The sequence below is a fragment of the Odocoileus virginianus genome, chromosome 1 (genome assembly GCF_023699985.2).
Source record: "Odocoileus virginianus isolate 20LAN1187 ecotype Illinois chromosome 1, Ovbor_1.2, whole genome shotgun sequence".
Lineage (NCBI taxonomy): Eukaryota > Metazoa > Chordata > Mammalia > Artiodactyla > Cervidae > Odocoileus > Odocoileus virginianus.
This window is the reverse complement of record NC_069674.1, coordinates 97,579,422-97,601,958: the sequence shown is the minus strand read 5'-3', so window position 1 is coordinate 97,601,958 and position 22,537 is coordinate 97,579,422. Positions and strand designations below refer to the sequence as shown.

Sequence of the window (22,537 nt, the reverse complement as noted above, 5' to 3'; positions counted from 1 at the left end):
GGCTGCTCCCTTCTGTTGCCTTTAGTCACTCCCAGCATCAGGGTCTTTTCCAGAGAGCGGACTCTTCACGTCAGGTGGCCAAAGTATTGGAGTTTCAGTTTCAGCAGCAGTCCTTCCAATGAATATTCAGGGTTGATTTCCTTTAGGATTGACTGGTTTGATCTCTTTGCAGTCCAAGGGACTCTCAAGAGTCTTCTCCAACACCACAATTCAAAAGCATCAATTCTTTGGCATTCAGCCTTCTTTATGGTCCAGCTCTCACTCTGTACATGACTGCTGGAAAAACCATAGCTTTATGGACCTTTGTCAGCAAAGTGATGTCTGTGCTTTTTAATACTCTTAAGTTTGTCATAGCTTTTCTTCCAGGGAGCAAGCTTCTTTTAATTTCATGGCTGTAGTCACCATTTGCAGTGAGTTTGGAACCGCAGAAAATAAAATCTGTCACTGCTTCCACTTTTTCCCCTTCTATTTGCCATGAAATGATAGGACCAGATGCCATGATCTTAGTTTTTTGAATATTGAGTTTTTTTTTTTTCAAACTGTATCCAGCTTTATTAAAGATACTTTTCATAAACAACCATGGTATTTCAGGCAGGACATGGGCAGACAATCGTTAACAGTATACAACTTTCAAACTCCCTTTTTCAATGGACTACCAAAATCAGAAAACCACTATAAAACCCAATGAAATCTTCATCTGATGCTCTGAACAGGGAAAGTTTAGAGTGAGGGTTGACATTTCACATTTAGCATGTTGTTTAACAACTTTTCACAATCTGACCCTGACTTTCAGGAAATGGAAATGGAAATGGCAGTAGTACCACTCTGAGGAGCCACAGTCTAAAAAAGGAACTGCTGCTCTTTTGAAGGGATGCCATCTCAATGGTGACACTAGGAAGTCCAGATTGCCTGACATACTGGTCATCAATTTTGGGGGGGGGGGCACGGGGTTCAGGTTCCAACAGGTCTCTGGGTTTAGGGGAGTCAAGTCTATGCTGAGGTGGAGAGGGAAAGAGGACATAAAAACTAAATTTTAGTTTCTCCACAACACAAGGCAATTGTGCCAAGGTGGCTAATGTGTGTCAACATCAAGGAATCCCTGCTTCCTGGGAACCAAGAGGAAGTCTCTCAAAACTAGACGGGAAAGGTATTTTTCCCCTACGTCAATTCAGCTTCGGAGACATTCTGTTAGTGATGTGCCCTTCCCCCAAAAAACAACAATGAAGTGTTCTGTGTGCTAACAACATAGCTTAAAAAAAAAAGTAAAACAAAATTCTGCATTTTTATAAAACTTGATAAAAAATAGTATTTCAAACTGTACAGTCACCAGAAATACACAGTCATCAAAAATGCACACACTTCACTTGGCATCTCCAGCACCTTCAGCTTTCTGTGCCTGGTCTGTTTTGGCATCTCCATTTTCTGCAGGGTTATTCCCATCCTTGTCAGCATCAGCTTTCCCCTTTTTCCCTTTGGGTACCTTCTCTCCCTTCTTTGCAGGGGCCTTTTTAGGCTTTGGAGGAGCAGGTTTAGCAGATAACCTTGCAGATCTTCTCTGTGGTTCGTCCTTCACCTTGGCTTTATCTGCTTTAGCATCCCCTTCAGCCTTTCTCTTGGGTGTGGTGGCTGCGGCAGCGGGACTTAGGCGCTGGACACGGGGATGCAGTGGCGCGTGGGCTTTAAGTTGGTCCAGGGGTCGCTCTTGCCTCTTCTTCACACTGCTCCAATATTGAGTTTTAAGCCAGCTTTTTCACTCTCCTCTTCAGCTGGATTATATGGTAGTTCTTTTTTATTTTTTATTTTTTTTTGAGGACTCTCCATATTGTTTTCCAAAGTGATTGTACCAATTTAAATACCTACCAATAGTGTAGTGTTTTCTCCAGATCCTTGCCAATGCTTGTTTTTGGCAATAGCCATTCTGATGTGTAAGAGGTAATGTATCATTGTGGGTTTAATTTGCCTATCCCCAATAGTTAGTGATGTTGAACATCTTTTCATATGTCTGTTGGCCATCTGTATGTCTTCTTTGGAAAAATGTCTATTCAGTTCCTCTGCCTATTTTTTAGTTTGATGTCCCATTCTGTCATTTTTACTTTCGTTGCTTCTTGCCTGAGGAGACATACCCAGAAACATATTACTAAGACTGGTGTCAGAGGGTGCCGCCTATAGTTTCTGTTTAGGAGTTTTATGGTGTCAGGTCTTATATTCATTTTGAGTTAGTTTTGTGTATGGTATAAGATGAGGGTCTAGTTTCATTCTTTTGCATGTGACTACCCAGTTTTGCCAATACCATCTGTTGAAGAGACTGTCCTATTTCTGTTGTATAGTTTTGACTCCTTTGTCATAAGTGAGTTGGCCACATATAAGTGTGTTTAGTTCTGGGCTCTCATTTCTGCTCCACTGATCTGTGTATCTGTGGTGTTTTTTTTCCCCCTCAGTTTCCTTTTTTTTTTTTCCTGTAGTTTTTGCCTCTGCTCTGGATTTGTGTTTTATAGTTACAATGAGGTTTGTATAGAATGTCTCATAGGTTAAAATAGTCCTTCCTCTGATGATAGCATCTTGATCGCATTTGCCTCTATGGGTTCTGGCCTTTTCCTCTCCTCTGCCACCCTTGCTTTTGTTGTCTCAGATTATCCTTTTTTATGTTGTGAGTTTATTACCAAGTTGAAGTAGATATAATTACTGTTACTGCATTTTTTTTTCTGCTTTAACATTTATGTTTCAATGTTTTTTATTTTGTGAAAAAGACCTATTTTGAGGCTTGAAACTTCTGATCTAATTCTGAGAATATAAAGAAATACTATATTGTTTAAGAAAAACAGGAAAGTAGCATGTAATATAGTGTTATTAACTAAAGTATAGATTTTGTTCACATTTCACAAAATTTTATGCTTGTGTCCATTATTTATTTTCATACCTTATTCAAAATTCTACACTCTAGTTAGTTGCATTGAGCCAGTTGCATGCAACAAGTCCTGATAAATTCTCTTTTCACTTTCATTCTGTTACAGATATTTTCTATTTTATTTGTTATGGCTGCTTAGATACACCCATCATTTAAAAATGGACATTTAATTCCCAAATATGGGATTTTTAAAGTATCTTTATTAATTTTTCATTTAAATACATTCTTCTTGGCAATCGCCTGCTGTGTTTTTTCAGTCTTTTAACTTTATTGAGGCTTCCAGGGGCTAAGGCAAAGATCTCTCTTGATAAATGTCACATTGCACTTGAAAATATGTGAGTTACTTTTGAATATCTTTTGATATTGATTTCTAACATAATTCAGTGATAAGAGAACAGACTCGATATGATTTCAGTACCTTTAGACCATGAAATTTTTGCACCTTGTGTTACATCCCTGGATATGTTCCAGTGTCTCCTGATTTAAAGTCTCTTGAATAGAATTTATATCATGCTGTTGTGTGAAAACTGTATAATCTCAGTTGTGTTGCATTAGTTCATAGTGCTGCTCAGGTTTCCTGTGTCCTGCTTCTCTGTATGTTCGTTCTATTGGTTTTTGAAAGTTTGATATTGAAACTCCAACTAAACATCTTAATTTTCTACTTAAAAATAATTATAATGTATTGTAGGACTATATAACTTTGTTCTGTATTTTCCAAGTCTCCTATAAATGTGTTATCATACTTTCATAATTTAAAAGAGAAAAAAGTAAAAACACCTGATACAGAGTTGATGTTTTTGATTTCTGCCTACTCATCACTTTATTCAGAGTCTTCTGTCCTCTTGTCTTTTGTTTCTGGCAGAAGAGCTCCTTTCTACATTTCTTGTAAGGCAGGTCTGATGTTGAACTCCTTCAGCTATTGTTTCATGGGAAAGTATTTGTCCTTCTTACCTGCATAACTTTCCTGGCTAGAGGGTCTTTGGCTGACAGTGCTTATCTTTGAGAATTTTGAGCTTTTCATTTTACTATCGCCTGGGCTGAAGCATCTGCTCATTTCCTAGTGGTGGTGCCTTTGTCGGTTACCATATGTTTTTTTCCTGGCTGCCTCTAAATTTCGTCATTGACTTTTGACAGTTTTAATATCTCCAGTGTGTCTTGGAGAAGTCTTTTTGCACTGAGGTGGTTATGTGTTCTCATAGGTTCATGGACTTGTATATCCAATTTCTTTTGGAGATTGGGAAGTTTTCGGCTATTATTTCTTTAGATAAACTATGATTCCTTCTCCTTCCCTCCTCCTTCTGGGATGCTTGTTATGCTAATGTTGCCTTTCCTAAAAGAGTCAGATAGTTCTTACAGAATTTCTTCTTTTTAAAAAATATTTTACTTATTTATTATTGAAGAGTATTTGATTTACAGTGTTAGTTTCCGCAGTGTAGCATTGTGAATCAGCTATATATATGCCCACACTTTTTTAGATTATTTCCTCTTATTAGGTCATTACAGAGTGTCAAGTATAGTTCCCTGTGCTATATGTTATAGTCAGGTCCTTATATATACACCACTGTGTGTAAAATAATTACTAATATCAGTCCCAATCCCGCAGTTTATCCCTGCCCTCCCACTTTCTCTCTCGGTAAATCATGTTTGTTTTTTATATCTGTGACTCTGTTGCTGTGTGTGAATAAGTTCATTTATACTTTTTTTTAGATGCCACATATCAGCAATATCATGATATTTGTCTTTCTCTGACAGTCGCTAGGTCTATCCATGTTGCTGCAAAGGGCAGTATTTCTTTTTTTTCTCTTTTCTTTTTTGATGACCTGTTCCTCTGTTGGTGCATTTGAAGTAGCAAACGTCTTTCTTCTTTAGGTAGTTTTTGTTTTTTGTTTTTTTTTTAAATTTGATTCTAAGGATTCAGCAGATTAGAAATTAGAGTCCTTTCTTTTGTTTGCCAGTGGGTGGTACTATAACACAAGCCTTTTGTTTTTCTTAACCTCAGCTGCCTCTGGTTATGTTTGAGACTTGGCACTTTGCACCTGTCGTAGGTGTTGCCCATTGACCTTATTGGTGTGTTGCTGCCGTGGGATTGCCGGCGTTGCCACCTGGGACACTGGGATGGTGACTGCTTCTGCTGTGTCCAGGAGCGCTCAAGCCACAGGCCCTGCCGCAGGCGGGGAGGAGCGGGGGCAAGGTTGCCTTTGCTGTGTCTGGGGTTGTCGTCTTTGCAGGGCCACTGCTCTGGGCGAGGGGTCAGAGTTGTGGGTGCCTCCACACCTGAAGGAATGGAGTCACAGGCCCCTCTGCCACCGCGCTCCAACTGTCTGTGACGGTGAGAGCCACTGCGGCCAGGAGGCTGGAGTCACGTGGCCGCCGCCTCTGCTGCTGCCGGCTTCCCTCGGGCTGTGGCTCAGCTGCTGCCACCAATAGCTGGAATGGCAGGCGCTGCCTTCGTATTCCTCTGGGCTGTTTCCCCTGTGTAACAGTCTGCCCACCTTAGGTGTACACGTGTGAAACTCTGGCATCACAGTGTGTTGGTTGGGCAGAGGTGCCTTTGTTGAGTGCAGATGTTTAGTGGTTGCAGATTAAAGGGGAGAGACAAAGGGAGCATCTCAGTGCATCACGGTGCTTTCAGGATCACTTATTACTGGTGGTGGTAATCTTGATCATTTGCTTAGTCTTCTAGGTTTCTCCACTGTTAAGTTGATTTTTCTTTATTGACTCTAAGACTGGGGTCATTTGTTTTTGTCTTTTCAGAGTCAGTTTCTCTATTTGAATTTCCAGAGTGATATTTCACATACTATAAGTTGTCTTAAAAGTAGAGGCTTATTCAGTACAGACTGATTTTCATGTAGGTGGTTAAGTACTTCCATCAGGAGGTGGTGGTTCAGTCACTAAGTTGTGTCCTACTCTTGTGACCCCATGGACTATAGCCTGCCAAGGTCCTCTGTCCATGGAATTTTCCAGGCAGGAATACTGGCGTGGATTGCCATTTCCTTCTCTATGGGATATTCCCAACCCATGGATTGAACCTGGGTCTCTTGCATTGCAGGCAGATTCTTTACTGACTGAGCCACCAGGGAAGGTACTTCTATCAGGAGGCCATAATATCTGATTATTTCTCTTGTCGTGTTATTCCTTTAGTTTTTTAGGTCTCAAATCTGGTTTAAAAAAAAAAATCAGTACAGTTTATTCATAAAAAATTCTTTGCCAGCATTTTGCTGATATTTTTTTGATATAATTTTATTACACTGGTAGCTTATTTTTAAATCTTTTAAGCCCATATTATAAAAGATTCTGTCTAGTTTGTTCTCAGTAATTCAGTGATATCAGTTGATTTCAGACTATAGACAAGTTTAATACATAGGTAAAGAATAAAAGTACAGTGAAGTCATAACTAGTCTCTCAAAATATTTCTAATTATTAGCCCTAATAAGACTAGGTACCCTGGTACTCTAGGCCCTCTGCTTTTTCAAAAACTCTGGTGAGAAGCAGAATTAGCAAGCCACACTTAATTTGCCTTTTTGATAACAATTTGTTATCATAGCATGAAGGGTAGTTTTTCTTGTTACAAAACTTTGCTGAGGTGTTTCTGTAGTTTACTGCTGTATTAGTTTCCCGGGACTACTATAACAAATAGCACAACATGGTGACTTAACAGAATTTTATTCTCTCACACAGTTCTGGAGGCTTTGTGTCCTAATCAAGATGTTGGAGGTTCTAAGGGTTCTCAGGGAGAATCCACTTTGCTACTCTTAGCTTCTGGAGTGTGGAGGCATTACTTAACTTGTGGCGACACCATTCCATACCGTCTCCATGTTCACAACACTTTCTCCTCTGGTGTGTCTAATTTCTCTCAGCCTCTCTCCTTTAAGAACATGTATGATGATATTTAGAGCCCACCAGGATAATCTCCTCAGTGCAGAGATCCTTAATTTAAATACATCTGCAGACTGTGTAGTGTATAAAGTAACACTCACTGGTTTCAGAACTTGTTATCTCTGGAGGACACCGTTCAGCCCCCTACATCTTCTCTCACTGTACTCAAAGACTCTTTGTTTGATGGCTTTCCTGATGTCGTTTTTAGTCTTTGTCTTAAAGTCTGTATTATCTGATATAAGTATAGCTACCCTAGCTCTGTTTTGGTTTCCACTTGCTTGGAATATCTTTTTCCATGTGTCTTTCCCTTTGTGTGTCCTTAAAGCTGAATTGAGTTTCTTGTAGGCAGCATATAGTTAAGTCCATTTTTTATTCCATTCAGCCCTTGGTATCTTTTGATTGAATAATTTGGTTCATTTACATTTAAAATAACTATTGATAGATATGGACTTACTATTGACATTTTGTTAATTGTTTTCTGTTTTGTAATTTGGTTACTTTCTTTTCATGCTGTCTTCCTTTGTAATTTGATTTTCTGTAGTGGTATTGTTAGATTTCCTTTGTCTTTTGTAAATCTCATAGATTTTTGCTTTGTGTTTACTATGAAGCTTATATGAAACATTAATTTCAGTTTATTTTAAGCTGATAACATCAAATGCACACTAGAACTCCACACTTTTCACTCCTCTACTCCATGTTTTCTATTTTTTATTTCACAATTTGCACCATTTTACCATCTGTATCCATACTTTTGTGTTTCAACTTCGTACTAGATTTATAACTGATTTATCTGCCATCATTATAACATTATAGTATTCTGAATTTGGTGGCACTGATGGTAAAGAATCCAGCTGCCAATGCAGGAGACACAAGACATGCAGTTTCAATCCCCAGTCCCCTTGGGGTTGGGAAGAGCCCCAAGAGAAGGAAACGGCAACACGCTCCAGGAAAATTCCAGGGACAGAGGGACCTGGCGGGCTGCAGTCCATGGGGCTGCAAGGAGTCGGGCGCAACCGAGCACTCTACACATACTGCACTGCTTACCTTGACCAGTGACATTTGTGTTTCTGTGTTTTCCTGTTATTAATTAGCATCCTTTTGTTTCAGCCGGATAGGTCTTTTATCAGTTCTTGTGAGGCTGATCTAATACTCATAAACTCTTTCCGCTTTCATGTCTCTGGAAAACTTCTCTCTCCAATTCTGAGCTGGGTAGAATATTATGAGTTGACTTTTTTTTTTTTTTCTTTCTTCCTCTTAGCACTTCACAGGCAAGAAGAAAGTAACACAATGTAGTCAAAGTTACTGCTGAAAAATCTGCTTAAAGTCTTATGGGTGGTGTTCCCTTGTACATAGCCAGTTTTTCTTTTGTTGCTCTTAAGATTCTGCCCTTTAATTTTTGATAATGCTGACTTTAAAAAATACATAATGTGACAATTATGAGTTAAGTTTTACTGGCAATATGAGGACTATAGCCCAGGAGACAGCATTTCGGATAGCTCTGAGAAACTGCTCCAAAGAGGTAGGGGGAAGGTCAGTATGTATGTGATCTTGGTGAAGAGGGAATTTTTGTAATCAAGCATATATTTTTTGCAGAAAAGGTTTCTCCTAGTCACGAGGAGCAAACATCATCATGAAGGAATTTAGTGCTTTTCTGGATATGAGGAGATGCAAGAGTTGGGCTCCTGAAAATATCTAACTATGTGAAGACCTGTTCTGCCAGCGTTTCCAAAGCACAGAGTGCCTCATTTCTGCCCTCCACCTTGAACTCTCTTCAGGGGTGTTGAAGGTCGCAGCTGCAGTGGCCTTGGTTTAGTCTTTGTAGAGGTCGATGGCAAGTGCCCATGGTAGGTGCAGTTTGTAGTTGACAGTAAGTTAATCCTAGTGTGTCTTTGTCTCTTTGGATTCATCTTAAGGAACTTTCTGGGATTCCTGGCTCTGGACATTTGTTTTCTTTTCCATGTTAGGTAAGTTTTCAGGCATTATTTCTTTAAATATACTTTCTTCCCCTTTTCTGTCTTTTCTCCTTCAAGTATCCCTGGAAATGCAACTATTGATTCAGGTGATGTGCCATAAGTCCCTTAAGCTATCTTCATTATTTTTCATTTTGTTCCTCTGATTGGATGAATTTCACTGTCCTCTTGAAGAGTTCACTCATCTTTTTTTCCCTGTATCATCTGATCTGTTTCTGAACCTCTCTGTGGAGCTTTTCATTTGTTACTGTATTCTTCAGCTCTGTGATTTCTGTTTAGTATTTTCTTATATTTTTTCCTTTGTTGAAATTAACTTTATTCATGCATCATTCTCCTGACCTTGATCAGTATCTTTATTGTCATCATTTTGAGCTCTTCATAAGGTAAATCTCTTATCTCAATTTTATTAATAAGGCTTTTTCCCTGGGGTTTTATCTTGTTTTTTATTTGGAACCTGTTTCTTCATTTTCTTGGACTCTGTTTTGGTTTCTGTGCATTAGGTAAAACAGTTAACTTCCTCCACTCCTGAGCGAGTGGCCTTGTGTGGGAGATGAAGCTTTGTTCAACCTTCCCTGTCTTTTGTCTCTGAAACCTTTGCGATTGTCTAAGGAGCCCTCTGTGTCTTAATGGCTCTGGGTACTTGGGGTGTGCCAACTCATGTCAGTGTCCCAAAGTGGGATCTCAGTCAGTACCTCGATGCAGACTGATTAGAACTTGGGCCATCAGGCAGGGGTTTAAGTATGCAGATATATCTCTTTCAGGGGGAGAGTGGGAGGTGGGCATTTTTGTCTACTCTGTCTGCACGGAAGCCCTGGATGATGGTTACTGACTGTTCCCTCTTTTACTAATGCCCTTCTGAAACAGTGAAAACAAGCCTAAGTGGCCACCAGAACCAGGCTGTCAGGAGATGTGTCATCTTGGCTGCAGCCACAAAAGCTGGGACACCAGGCCTGTGCACAGAGCTTTCATAGAGTTACTGATAACCCGGGAGCGTGGGACAAGCTGGGAGTGTGCCAAGATGGTGCCCACCTATTTGCACATCCTCAGGGCTGGGTTGGGGTTTATGGCGAGAATGTCTCAGCCTCTTACCTGTTTCAGTGTGGATTTTTTTCTTATTTATCCAGTATGTAAGAGTCATGCAGCTAGTTTCTGGATCTTTTTCAGAGGGAATTGTTCCATATGTAACTGTGGATTTGGTGTGTTTGTGGGAAGAGAGGCATTCAGGAGCCTTCTTTGTTACCTGTCATCTTTAACTGGGACCGCCTCTCCTCTTCACACTTCTTTGTGAAATGCATTTCTAGCTTTCTCAAGGAACAGAGTTGCGCTGAAACATATACATTGCCGTGTGTAAAGCAGGTGGTGGGAAGTTGCTGTGTCACACAGGCGCTCTGTGACAACCTAGAGGGGTGGGACTGGGGGCGGGGGTAGGGAGGGGGGAGGAGGCTCAAGAGGGAGGGGGCATACTTACGGCAGCGCAGAGCCGCAGGAGACGTGGGTTCCATCCCCGGGTCCGGAAGCTCCCCTGGAGGAGGGACGGCAACCTACTCCAGAATGCCGTGGACAGAGGAGCCTGGTGGGCTACAGTCCCATAGGGTTGCAAAGAGGTCGGACACGACCAAAGTGACTTAGCATACACACATGGCTGCTTCATGTTGTAACACAGAAACCAGCACAAGAATGTTAAACAATTATCCTCCAGTTAAAATTAAATTTAAAAAATTTTAGATAAGCATTAGTTTGTTATCTTATTATAAATTATACCTCAGTGAAAATATTCTGGTATTTTACATTTTTAAATTACTAAGTGTAAAATTAGGAAAAATTCCAAAACACATAGGAAGAAGAAAATTATATAATATACATGTGTGTATCCACCACCCAGTTTTAATATTGACATTTTACAGTATTTGCTTTGGGTTAGCCTTTTAAAAAGCAAATCAAATGCTAAAAGTATAGCTGAAACTTTATCCCAGTCTTTGCCTCTACAGAATAAGGAAGGAGGAAATCAGTGTCCTGACGTTGGTATCTGTTTCCATATTTGTTTTCATTTATTTTGAGCATGTGTATGTATCTACAAAGAATATATATTTTCTATACATGTGGTCATACTGTTTATAAATTTCTTTATGATTTTTATTTCATGGATCCTTTGCAGCACTCTGACTATTATATGCCTGGGTGTGTCTTCATTTGGATCTGTCTTGTTTGGAGCTTGCTAAGCTCAATGGGTATGAGTGTGAGTAAACTCCGGGAGTTGGTGATGGACAGGGAGGCCTGGCGTGCTGCAGTTCATGGGGTCGCAAAGAGTCGGACACAACTGAGCAAGTGAACTGAACTGAAGCTTTATGAATGTATACACTTATTTTTCAGAGATTCATTTTCCAAAAAAATTTTTTCCTCATTTTCTTGCAGGATTCCACTTAAGCATATGGTTTTTTTGATAATAAGATAAATGATTAAGTTCATTTTTTAATAGCTTTTCAGACTGGACAACTTCTACTGTTATACTTTCAAGTTCATTGGATCTTGTCTCAATGCTAGTATGCTATTAACGTTCAGTGATAATGTATAACATTCAGTGTATAAACACCCACAGGAGACTTGTCTGTGGGAGTCTGGGAGTCTCCGGCAAAGGCCTGGGTCAGTGGTGGCCTGCTGCAGGGTTGGGGGCGAGGACTGTAGCAGTACATGCCTGGGATCTTATGAGGTCACCATTATCTTCACTACCTCCACTATAGTTTAGCCCCAGGTCAATAGCAGGGAGGGAACACAGCTCCACCCATCAACAGAAAATTGGATTAAAGATTTACTGAGCGTGGCTCCCAGAGCAAGAGCCAGTGTCCCCCTCAGTCAGTCTCTCCCATCAGGAAGCTTTCTTAAGCCTCTTATCCTTCTCCATAAGACTGAAAGCCACAGTCACAGAAAACTAACCAATCTAATCACATGGACCACAGCCTTGTCTAACTCAATGAAACTATGAGCCATGCCGTGTAGGGCCACCGGAGACAGACGGGTTATGGTGGGGAGTTCTGACAAAAATGTGGTCCACTGGAGAAGGGAATGGCAAACCACTTCAGTATTCCTGCCTTGAGAACCCCATGAACATATGAAAAGGCGAAAAGATTGGACACTAAAAGATGAACTCCACAGGTCAGTGAGTCAGGGAAGTCGCTCAGTTGTGTCTGACTCTTTGCGACCTCGTGGACTGTAGCCCACCAGGCTCCTCTGTCCATAGGATTCTCCAGGCAAGAATACTGGAGTGGGGTTACCATTTCCTTTTCCAGGGGACCTTCCCGACCCAGGGATCAAACCCAGGTCTCCCGCATTGGAGGCAGACACGTTAACCTCTGAGCCACAAGGGAAGACCCTCCCCAGGCCGGTAGGTGCCCAATATGCTACTGGAGATCAGTGGAGAAATAACTCCAGAAGGAATGAAGACACGGAGCCAGAGCAAAAACAACACCCAATTGTGGATGTGACTGGTGATAGAAGCAAGGTCCAATTCTGTAAAGAGCAATATTTCATAGGAACCTGGAATGTCAGGTCCATGAATCAAGGCAAATTGGAAGTGGTCAAACAGGAGATGGCAAGAGTGAAGGTAGACATCTTAGGAATCAGCAAACTAAAATGGACTGGAATGGGTGAATTTAACTCAAATGACCATTATATCTACTACTGTGGGAAAGAATCCCTTAGAAAAAATGGAGTAGCCATCATAATCAACAAAAGTGTCTGAAATGCAGTACTTGGGTGCAGTCTCAAAAACAGAATGATCTCTGTTAGTTTCCAAGGCAAACCATTCAATATCACAGTAATCCAACTCTGTGCCCCAACCAGTAATGCTGAAGAAGCTGAAGTTGAACGGTTCTATGAAGACCTACAAGACCTTTTGGAACTAACACCCAAGAAAGATGTCCTTTTCATTATAGGGGACTGGAATGCAGAAGTAGGAAGTCAATAAACACCTGGAGTAACAGGCAAATTTGGCCTTGGAGTACAGAATGAAGCAGGGCAAAGGCTAATAGAGTTCTGCCAAGAGAACGCACTGTTCATAGCAGACACCCTCTTCCAACAGCACAAGAGAAGACTCTACACATGGACATCACCAGATGGTCAACAACAAAATCAGATTGATTATATTCTTTGCAGCCAAAGATGGAGAAGCTCTATACAGTCAGCAAAAACAAGACCGGGAGCTGACTGTGGCTCAGATCATGAACTCCTTATTGCCAAATTCAAACTGAAATTGGAGAAAATAACTAGACCATTCAGGTATGACCTAAATCAAATCCCTAACGAATGTGGAATTATACAGTGGAAGTGAGAAATAGATTTAAGGAACTAGATCTGATAGAGTGCCTGGTGAATGGTGGATGGAGGTTTGTGACATTGTACAGGAGACAGGGAGCAAAACCATCCTCAAGAAAAAGAAATGCAATAATGCAAAATGGTTGCCTGAGGAGGCCTTACAAATTGCTGTGAAAAGAAGAGAAGCCAAAAGCAAAGGAGAAAAGGAAAGATATTCCCATTTGAATGCAGAGTTCCAAAGGATAGCAAGGAGAGTAAGAAAGCCTTCCTCAGTGATCAATGCAAAGAAACAGAGGAAAACAATAGAATGGGAAAGACTAGAGATCTCTTCAAGAAAATTAGAGATACCAAGGGAACATTTCATGCAAAGATGGGCTCAATAAAGGACAGAAATGGTATCGCCCTAACAGAAACAGAAGATATTAATGAGAGGTGGCAAGGATACACAGAAGAACTATACAAAAAAAATCTTCATGACCCAGATAATCATGATGGTGTGCTCACTCACCTAGAGCCAGACATCCTGGAATGTGAAGTCAAGTGAGCCTTAGGAAGCATCACTACGAACAAAGCTAGTGGAGGTGATGGAATTCTAGTTGACCTATTTCAAATCCTAAAAGATGTTCTGTGAAAGTGCTGCACTCAATATGCCAGCAAATTTGGAAAACTCAGCAGTGGTCACAGGACTGGAAAAGGTTTTCATTCCAGTCCCAAAGAAGTGAAGTGAAGTTGCTCAGTCATGTCCAGCTCTTTGCGACCCCATGGATGGTAGCCTACCAGGCTCCGCGGTCCATGGGATTTTCCAGGCAAGAATACTGGAGTGGGCTGCCATTTCCTTCTCCAGGGGCTCTTCCCAATCCAGGGATCGAACCCGGGTCTCCTGCATTGCAGACAGACGCGTTACCGCCTGAGCCACTCGGGAAGCCCAAAGAAAGGGAGAGCTGAAGAGTGCTCAGACTAACGCACAGCCGCACTCATCTCACACGCCAGGCGTCAGCAACACACGAGCCGCGAACGTCCAGGTGTTCAAGCTGGTGTTAGAAACGGCACGGGAACTTAGAGATCAAATGGCCGACATCCGCTGGATCATCGGAAAAGCAAGAGAGTTCCAGAAAAACATCTACTTCTGCTTTATTGACTACGCCAAAGCCTTTGACTGTGTGGATCGCAATAAACTGGGGAAAATTCTGAAAGAGATGGGAATACCAGACCACCTGACCTGCCTCTTGAGAAACCCGTATGCAGGTCAGGAAGTAACAGCTAGAACTGGACATGGAACAATAGACTGGTTCCAAATAGGAAAAGGAGTACGTCAAGGCTGTATATTGTCACCACGCTTATTTAACTTATATGCAGAGTACATCATGAGAAACACTGGGCTGGAGGAAGCACAAGTGGAATCAAGATTGCTGGGAGAAATATCAATAACCTCATATATGCAGGTGGCACCACCCTTATGGCAGAAAGTGGAGAAGAACTAAATAGCCTCTTGATGAAGGTGAAAGAGGAGAGTAAAAAAGTTGGCTTAAAGCTCAACATTCAGAAAACTAAGGTCATGGCATCTGGTTCCATCACTTCATGGCAAATAGATGGGGAAACAGTGGCTGACTTTATTTTTTTGGGCTCCAGAATCAGTGCAGATGGTGACTGTAGCCATGAAATTAAAAGACGCTTACTCCTTAAAAGGAAAGTTATGACCAACCTAGGCAGCATATTAAAAAACAGAGACATTACTTTGCCAACAAAGGTCCATCTAGTCAAGGCTATGGTGTTTCCAGTAGTCACATATGGATGTGAGAGTTGGACTATAAAGAAAGCTGAGTGCCGAAGAATTGATGCTTTTGAACTGTGGTGTTGGAGAAGACTCTTGAGAGTCCCTTGGACTGCAAGGAGATCCAACCAGTCCATCCTAAAGGAAACCAGTCCTGAATGTTCATTGGAAGGACTGATGCTGAAGCTGAAATTCCGATACTTTGGCCGCCTGATGCGAAGAGCCTACTCATTTGAAAAGTCCTTGATGCTGGGAAAGATTGAAGGCAAAAGGAGAAGGGAACAACAGAGGATGAGATGGTTGGATGGCATCACTGACTCAATGGACATGAATTTGAGTAATATCAGGGAGTTGGTGATGGACAGGGAGGCCTGGCGTGTTGCAGTCCATGGGGTCTCAAAGAGTCAGACATGACTGAGCGACTGAAGTGAACTGAACATTCAGTGAAGATTTTTAAGTTTCAGACACTGAATTTAAGAGTTCTAATGTTTTCATTTGGTTCTTATAGATTCTTACTTTCTGCTGAGATTTCTCATCTGTGCATTTCTTATGACCATATTTTCTTTTATGTATTGAAACATATTCATAAAGCTGCTTTAGAATCCTTTGCTGCTAATTTTAATGTCTGAATCATTTCAGGCATGGTCTTTTTCTCTTGATTATCGGTCACATTTTCTGTTTCTTCATGTTTCTTGTGATTTTGGATGTTTTTCTGGACACTGTTTATCATATATATTGTAGAGACATTTGTTTCATCAAGCAGTTAACTTGGTGGAACTCGGTTTCCAAAGAACCAGTTGAAGAATTATATTAGCTCTTTTTCGCCTTGGCTGAGCTTTGTCCTGAACATGCATAGTTAAGGGGTTAACTAGAGATTTTGGCTGTTTATTTGTAGAATTTGGGGTTCTTCTTTTGCAGTTCTTTTTCTGAGATTTCCCTTTCTTATTTTTCAACTCCTGCTGTTCTCCCACACTGCTGTGAGTCCTCAGTCATCTTGGAGTACCAACTGGCGTCTTCCCTCAGGAAAAAAGTCATATAAATGGCAGTCTGATCCACTGTTCTCTGCCATTCTCCATTCTGTCACATCCTTTCTCCTTTCTGGACTGGTTGCTCTCCAGCGTCTTTGGATTGCTGTTTGATCATGTTTCGTCTGGACTTCGTGTTACCTGCAGGAGGGTTGGGCTGATAGAAGGCACTCCTCACTGTTAATGGAAGAACTCCCCGCATAACTTTTCTTTCTAGTGTAGTAAAAAATGCATTTAAAATTTGCCTTTTAGCCTTTTAAGTGTACATTCAGGGCTTAATTGCATTTACAGTCTTGTTCATCAGTTCCCACTGTCTTTACCCCAAACTTTTTCTTATCCAAATAGAGACTCTGTGTCCCAGAAACAGTACATCCCCACCCTCTGGTAACCTCTAATGTACTTTCTGTCTCAATAAAATTCCCTATTCTACATATTTCACCTGAGTGAAATCCTGCAATATTTGTTCTTTTGTGTCTGGCTTATTTCAGTTTAGCATGGTGTTTTCAAGTTTCATCCATGTTGTAGAATGTACCAGAACTCTTTTTAAGCCTAAATACTGTCCCATTGTATGGATATGTTTTATGTATCCATTTTGTCTGTTGATATCCACCTGGGTTGTTGCCACATACTTGCTGTTGTAAATAATGGATGCTGTAATGAATATGGATGTAAAAGTGTCTGTTCGAGTTCCTGCTTTCATTTATTTAGAGTATATACCTATAAGTAGAGCTGGATTGTATGGTAATTCTTTAACTTCTTGAAGAACTGCCAAACTGTTTTCCACAGTGGCTGTACTATTTTATATTCCTACTAGTAATTACAAGTTTCCAGTTTCTTCAGATTCTTACCGACATGTATTTTCCTTCTATTTATTTATTATTATAGTCATCCTAGTGGGTATGAAGTGGTGTCTCATTGTGATTTTGATTTTTGTGTCTCTAATGACTATGTTGAGTGTCTTTTCGTGTTCTTGTTGATGGTTTATATGCGTCTGGAGAAATGTCTATTCAAGTTTTCTGCCCATTTTTTTGAGTGGTCTTGTTATTGTTGACTTGTAGGAATTCTTTATATATTCTGGTTATTAAATGCTTATCAGACATGGTTTGCAAATGTTTTTTCCCATTCTGTAGTTTTTCCACTTTGAGTGTCTTCTGATGCTCAAAAGTTTTTAATTTTGATGAACCCAATTTATCTTGTTTTTCTTTTTTCATTTATGCTTTTGGTGTCATATTTTAGATTCCACTGCCAAATCCAAGGTCATGAAAATTTACCCATTTTTTTCTAGGAGTTTTATGGTTTTAGTTCGTTTGTTTGTTTTTCATCCATCCTACAGCATTAGTTTCTGTATATTGTAGGCGGTAGGGGTGCAGCTTTACTCCTTTGCATGTGGAAATCCAGTTTTCCCAGCAGTATCTGTTGAAGAGATATTCTTTCCCCCCATTGATGGACTTGATGCCTTTGTCAGAAGTCAGTTTGCCATATGTGTAAGGGTTTATTTCTGAACTCTCAGTTCTATTCCATTGGTCTATATATCTACCCTAAAGCCAGTATCACACTATTTTGATTATTTAGTGTAACTTTGTAGTAAGTTTTAAAATTGAGAACTGAATACTCCAACTTTGTTCTTTTTCAAGATTGTCTTGGCTATTCAAGGCTTCACATTTTCATATGAATTTGAGTTTTGGTTTTTCCATTTCTACAAATGAATAACTTTTTTAAAAACTTGCTCTTTGGATTCTGATTACTTTAGAGATTTAATCAGGTCAATACAGACATTTAATTCATATAATGGATTATGAAGAAGTGTCTAAACACTTGTCCTTTCTTCTGTTGAAGTACAGTTGAATTGTTTCTAGTGTTTTGCTCTTATAAACAGTGCCATAATGAACATTCTTTGTTTGATACTTGTCCATGTGTTGGAAAGTGTTGTTAGGAGAGTAGTTCCCAACCTGGGCAGTTGTGTCTGCAGGAGAACATTTGGCAGTGTTCGGCGACATGTTTGACTCTCAAGACTGAGGAGGAGCGCTGCAGGCACCTAGCAGGTGGGGAGACCAGAGATGCTGCTAAATGCTGCAGTGGTGGAGCAGATTCCCACCCACCCAGCTACAAAGTATGATCCAAATTACACAATTTGTAAATAGTACCGAGGTTAAGAAACTCTGCTCTGGGGCATATACTTAGAAGTGGGATTTATAAAGCTCTAGAATGCTTCCCTGCTGGCTCAGATGGTAAAGAATCTGCCTGCAAAGTTTAAGACCCAGGTTTGAGAAGATCCCCTGGAGGAGGGAATGGCAACCCACTCCAGTATTCTTGCCTGGAGAATTCCATGGACAGAGGAGGGTGGGCTGTGGTCCATGGGGTCACAAAGAGTTGGACATGACTGAATGACTAACACTTTCACTTTCAGAATGTGTACAGTCTTTTTTTGTTATTATATTAATGGATTTCTATAAAACATGAAGAAGATATTATTTCCAATTCAAGTAAAGGTTTTCTTTGAAATACCTGGAATTAAAATGAAGGTTTCTCAGATCACCAGCCCAGGTTGGATGCATGAGACAAGTGCTCAGGGCTGGTGCACTGGGAAGACCCAGAGGGATCGGGTGGAGAGGGAGGTGGGAGGGGGGATCAGGATGGGGAATACATGTAAATCCATGGCTGATTCATGTCAATGTATGACAAAAACCACTGCAATATTGTAAAGTAATTAGCCTCCAACTAATAAAAATAAATGGAAAAAAAAAATGAAGGTTTCTTTGGCGATGGGTAATCCAGCAGCTATAAGCAGTTTAATTGTCTTAAACCAGATAAAATAGCAGCATTATCCGGAGTTCACTAATGTGTTGACTTGCCCAGAGCGGCCCGTGACTTTTACCGTGTGCGCGGTTACTTCCTGCCTGATGGTGGTGCTGGTTTTAGGGGGAGAAGCTGCTGCTAGTCTGTGCTGAGCAGTGGGGGTTGTGATAGCAAGCTGACTGAAGGAGAGAAAAACTACAGCGTGAAAAAGACAGAATTTTTTTTTCTGAGAAAGATGTTTGTTAAATATTGAAAGCTTAAAAGTTTGAAGTTTCTAAATGTGATTTAAATTGGTTTTTGAATTGAAGACAGGAATGCACCTTAAGAATTTCAAGACTCACTTTTAAGCCTATAAAGACCCATAGTTCCCCATTTGAAAATGTGATGAAATTTATGCCTGGGAACTGTGTGTATTTTTGTGTACGTACCATTTTGCATGATTTTTGGGTAGTTTATGCATGTTCCTGAAGCCTATTCGTGGACCACTCCTATTCCCTTTGAACCTTCTAGATTTTCAGATTCAGTACTTTGGTAAAATCCTTAAAATGCTAATAAGATACAGGGTATTTGAAATTATCACTGAGTAGTGAAGACACAGCTATATATTGTTCATGTCTGATTTTCCAAATGCATAAGACTTGGTGGTAGAATGAAGTCCTTCAATGTTAAATGAATGAATAAAGATCTTGTTTTAATATCTATAACCTTCATTTTTTTTTTCTTTTTACTAGGCATATGCAGCAGTGCTGTGGCAACAAGCTAATGAAAACAGACAAAATTCAACTGAAAAAGCATGTTTTGGAATCTCCCTACCAGAAGAAAAACTTGATGACTTTCGTGATGAACAGATTGGACAATTACAGGAACTGATGCAAGAAGCCACTAAACCCAACAGGCAATTTAATATTACTGAGTCTAGGAAACCAAAGTTTTAATCTACACAATAAAATTTAAAAAAGCATTTCAAGTTCAGAGCCCTTTAACTATCTATCATTGGTTTTTAAAATTTGTTTCTTAAGCTTTCAGATTTGAAAATGCCTGGTGTTAATGAAATATTCTTTTGGGGGATATTTTGAATGTTGTCTGTAATATACAGATCAGGATCATGAGTGGATGAAACTACATTTATTGAAGTAGTAACAGTTGCTGGATAGGATTTGTGTTTTGGACTACATAAGAAAGAATGGTTCTAAACTGGACAAGCTTGTGAAATTTTCCCCAAAATTTTATATGTAAATTTGTTTTAATGCTATTCATGTTTAAGCATTAGTCTCATGGCTCTAGCTATATCAGATAAGTGTTTCATGATCATGATAGATACAGAATTCCAAGGTCATTACTTAATTTCTATTTGCATGGAATACCTTTTTGTATCCTCTCACTTTTGTTCAGTATCCCTAGATCTGAAGTGGGTCCCTTGTAAACAGCATTTATAGGGATCTTGTTTTTGTATCCATTCAGCCAGTCTGTTTTTTGGTTGGAGCATTTAATCCATTTAGATTTAAGGTAATTATCAATATGTATGTTCTTATTGCCATTTTGTTAATTATTTTGAATTTGTTTTTGTAGGTCTTTTTTTTTTTTTTTGGTTTATGGTTACCATGAATTTTTAATATAGCGGTCTATATTTTAAGTTGCTGGTCTCAAATGCATTTCCAGTATCCTGCATTTGTACTCTCTTCTCTTCTCACAGTCACTGGTTTTGATGTTTGTGTGTGGATGATTGCCTACTTTTACTGTGTGTTTGCCTTTATGGGTGAGCTTTCCCATTTGTAATTTTCTTATTTCTAGTTGTAGCCTTTTCTTTTCTGTCTATAGAGAAGTTCTTTAGCATTTGTTGTAAAACTGGTTTAGTGGTGCTGAATTCTCTTAGCTCTTGATTGTCTATAAAACTTCTGATTTCTCTGTCTAATCTGAATGAGAGCTTTGCTGGGTAGAGTATTACTAGTTGTAGGCTTTTCCCTTTCATTACTTTAAATAAATACATCATGCCACCCCCTTCTGGCCTGCAGAGTTTCAGCTGAAAAATCAACTGATAACTTTATGGGGCTTCCCTTATATGTTAATCACTGCTTTTCCCTTGTTGCTTTTAATATTCTTGCTCCGTCGTTAATTTTTAATCAGATATTAATAGGTACCTTGGTGTGTTCCTCCTTGTGTCTATCCTCTCGGGTGGGGCCAGGACTGGGACCTCCAGGAGAGCTCACACCAGCAGGCGTCTCCTGGGGCCGGGGCCAGGACTGGGACCTCCAGGAGAGCTCACACCAGCAGGCGTCTCCTGGGGCCGCCCCCGCCTGAGCCGCGAGGGACCCTCAGGAGCGGCAGGTCGGTCGGGCCCAGGCGCCCATGGAGTCGCGGCTCTGCCCCGGGGCCCAGTGCGCGTGGAACCTCGTGTGCGCCCTCCCAGAGTGGAGTCTCTGTTTCCTGCAGTCCTGTGAGGCTCTTGCACGCAAGCCCTGCTGGCCTTCAGAACGCTGGGGGCTCCTCCCCCCAGTGACAGACCCCAAAGGCTTGGAGCCTGCCGTGGGGCTCGGAACCCCCACTCCTGTGGGAGAGCATCTGTGATGTAATTATTTTCCAGATACGGGTTGCCCACCAGCAGGTATGGGATTTGATTATGTTGTGAAAGTGCCCCTCCTCATCTCACTGTGACTTCTTTTTTTGTCTGTGGGTACAGAACGTCTTTGGGGGTGGATTCAAATCTAATTTGTCAGTGGTTGTTCAGCAATCAGTTGTGATTTTGGTGTTTTCATGAGAGGCGGTGACCTGAAGTCCTACAAGGTTATTATTTAAATATTGTTATCCTAAAAACGTCATCATTTCTCCTTTTATTTTTTTTTATTTTTTTTCATTTCTGCTTTTAATAATACATAAGATTACTCTCTTAAGTGTTCCTTCTTCCTGAGTCATTGTTTATTTACAGTGAAAGGTTAAAAAGTAGCTTTAGAATTCAGTATTATACATATTATCATTTGTCTAATAGATTCTACAATGTAACAGATGACCCCTTAAATAATTTGTAGTTACCTGGAGAATCTCATGGCCTAGTTCATGGGGAGATAAAAACACTTTCATTATTTTTTTTTCTTACACTTAAGTTGATTTATAAGCTGAAAAAAATCAAATGAAAATCCCATTCACATTCTAAAATGCTTATGAATATTAAAAATATATTACACACTAAAATGACTTGGATATTTAATTATGTATGTTTACTCTGAGATTAAGTGATCATTTTCAGATGCAGTTGTTTATATCAGCTTTTTAAAAAATTAATTCTATTTGCTCTGTGTTGCTGTCTTGTCCTCATTAGTCCAAACTTTCATCTGTCTTACTTGGAATATTAAGAACTTACTGCTAATCATTTTCTCTACATCCTCTGTGACCACCTACAATCTATCTCATATACAAATATCAGAGTGATATTTTTTAAATGTACATTTATGGCCGCCAGGTCCCTCAGTCCTTTCTTTCATCTCTCTCGGAGTCAGTCTGTAGATGGATGGGTGAGGCTTTCCTCATGAGATAAGTGGTCAGTAATTAGTCTTTACATTATAACAGGCTCTAGGAATAAACAGTGAACAAGATAAAACTCTTACCCTGAAGTTTAAAATCTCAACTGCATTCAGGAGCGCTGTTTCATCATAAACATACACTGCTTCCTCAAAACTTTATAGTACTATTTTCAGTTTGGTTATACTTCATTTTTCTTGTTCTTTGGTTCCTGACTCATATCTCTTCATCTCGTGTTGCCATCATTTTGGTGACCTTAGTATTAATCCATGTGGCCGACTTACCAGTAACCAGGTGATTCTCTGTTGGTTTCACTAATGTAGCCACCCATTTTCTTGGCTACACTTAAAACTGCTTTATTCAAAACTGAATA

The 22,537-nt window shown here is 40.1% G+C and overlaps 1 protein-coding gene across 1 annotated transcript in view; it reads left to right on the top strand.

Annotated features, from left to right (window-relative positions):
- The window catches only part of SDHAF3 (succinate dehydrogenase complex assembly factor 3), an 84,417-nt gene extending 64,805 nt beyond the window's left edge, over positions 1 to 19,612 (top strand). The window contains exon 2 of the mRNA XM_020869827.2: positions 19,383 to 19,612. Within this exon, the coding sequence (XP_020725486.2) occupies positions 19,383 to 19,586 (204 nt within the window). The 3' untranslated portion in view covers positions 19,587 to 19,612. The remainder of the gene's footprint in view (positions 1 to 19,382) is intronic.
- Positions 19,613 to 22,537: the final 2,925 nt, after the last annotated feature.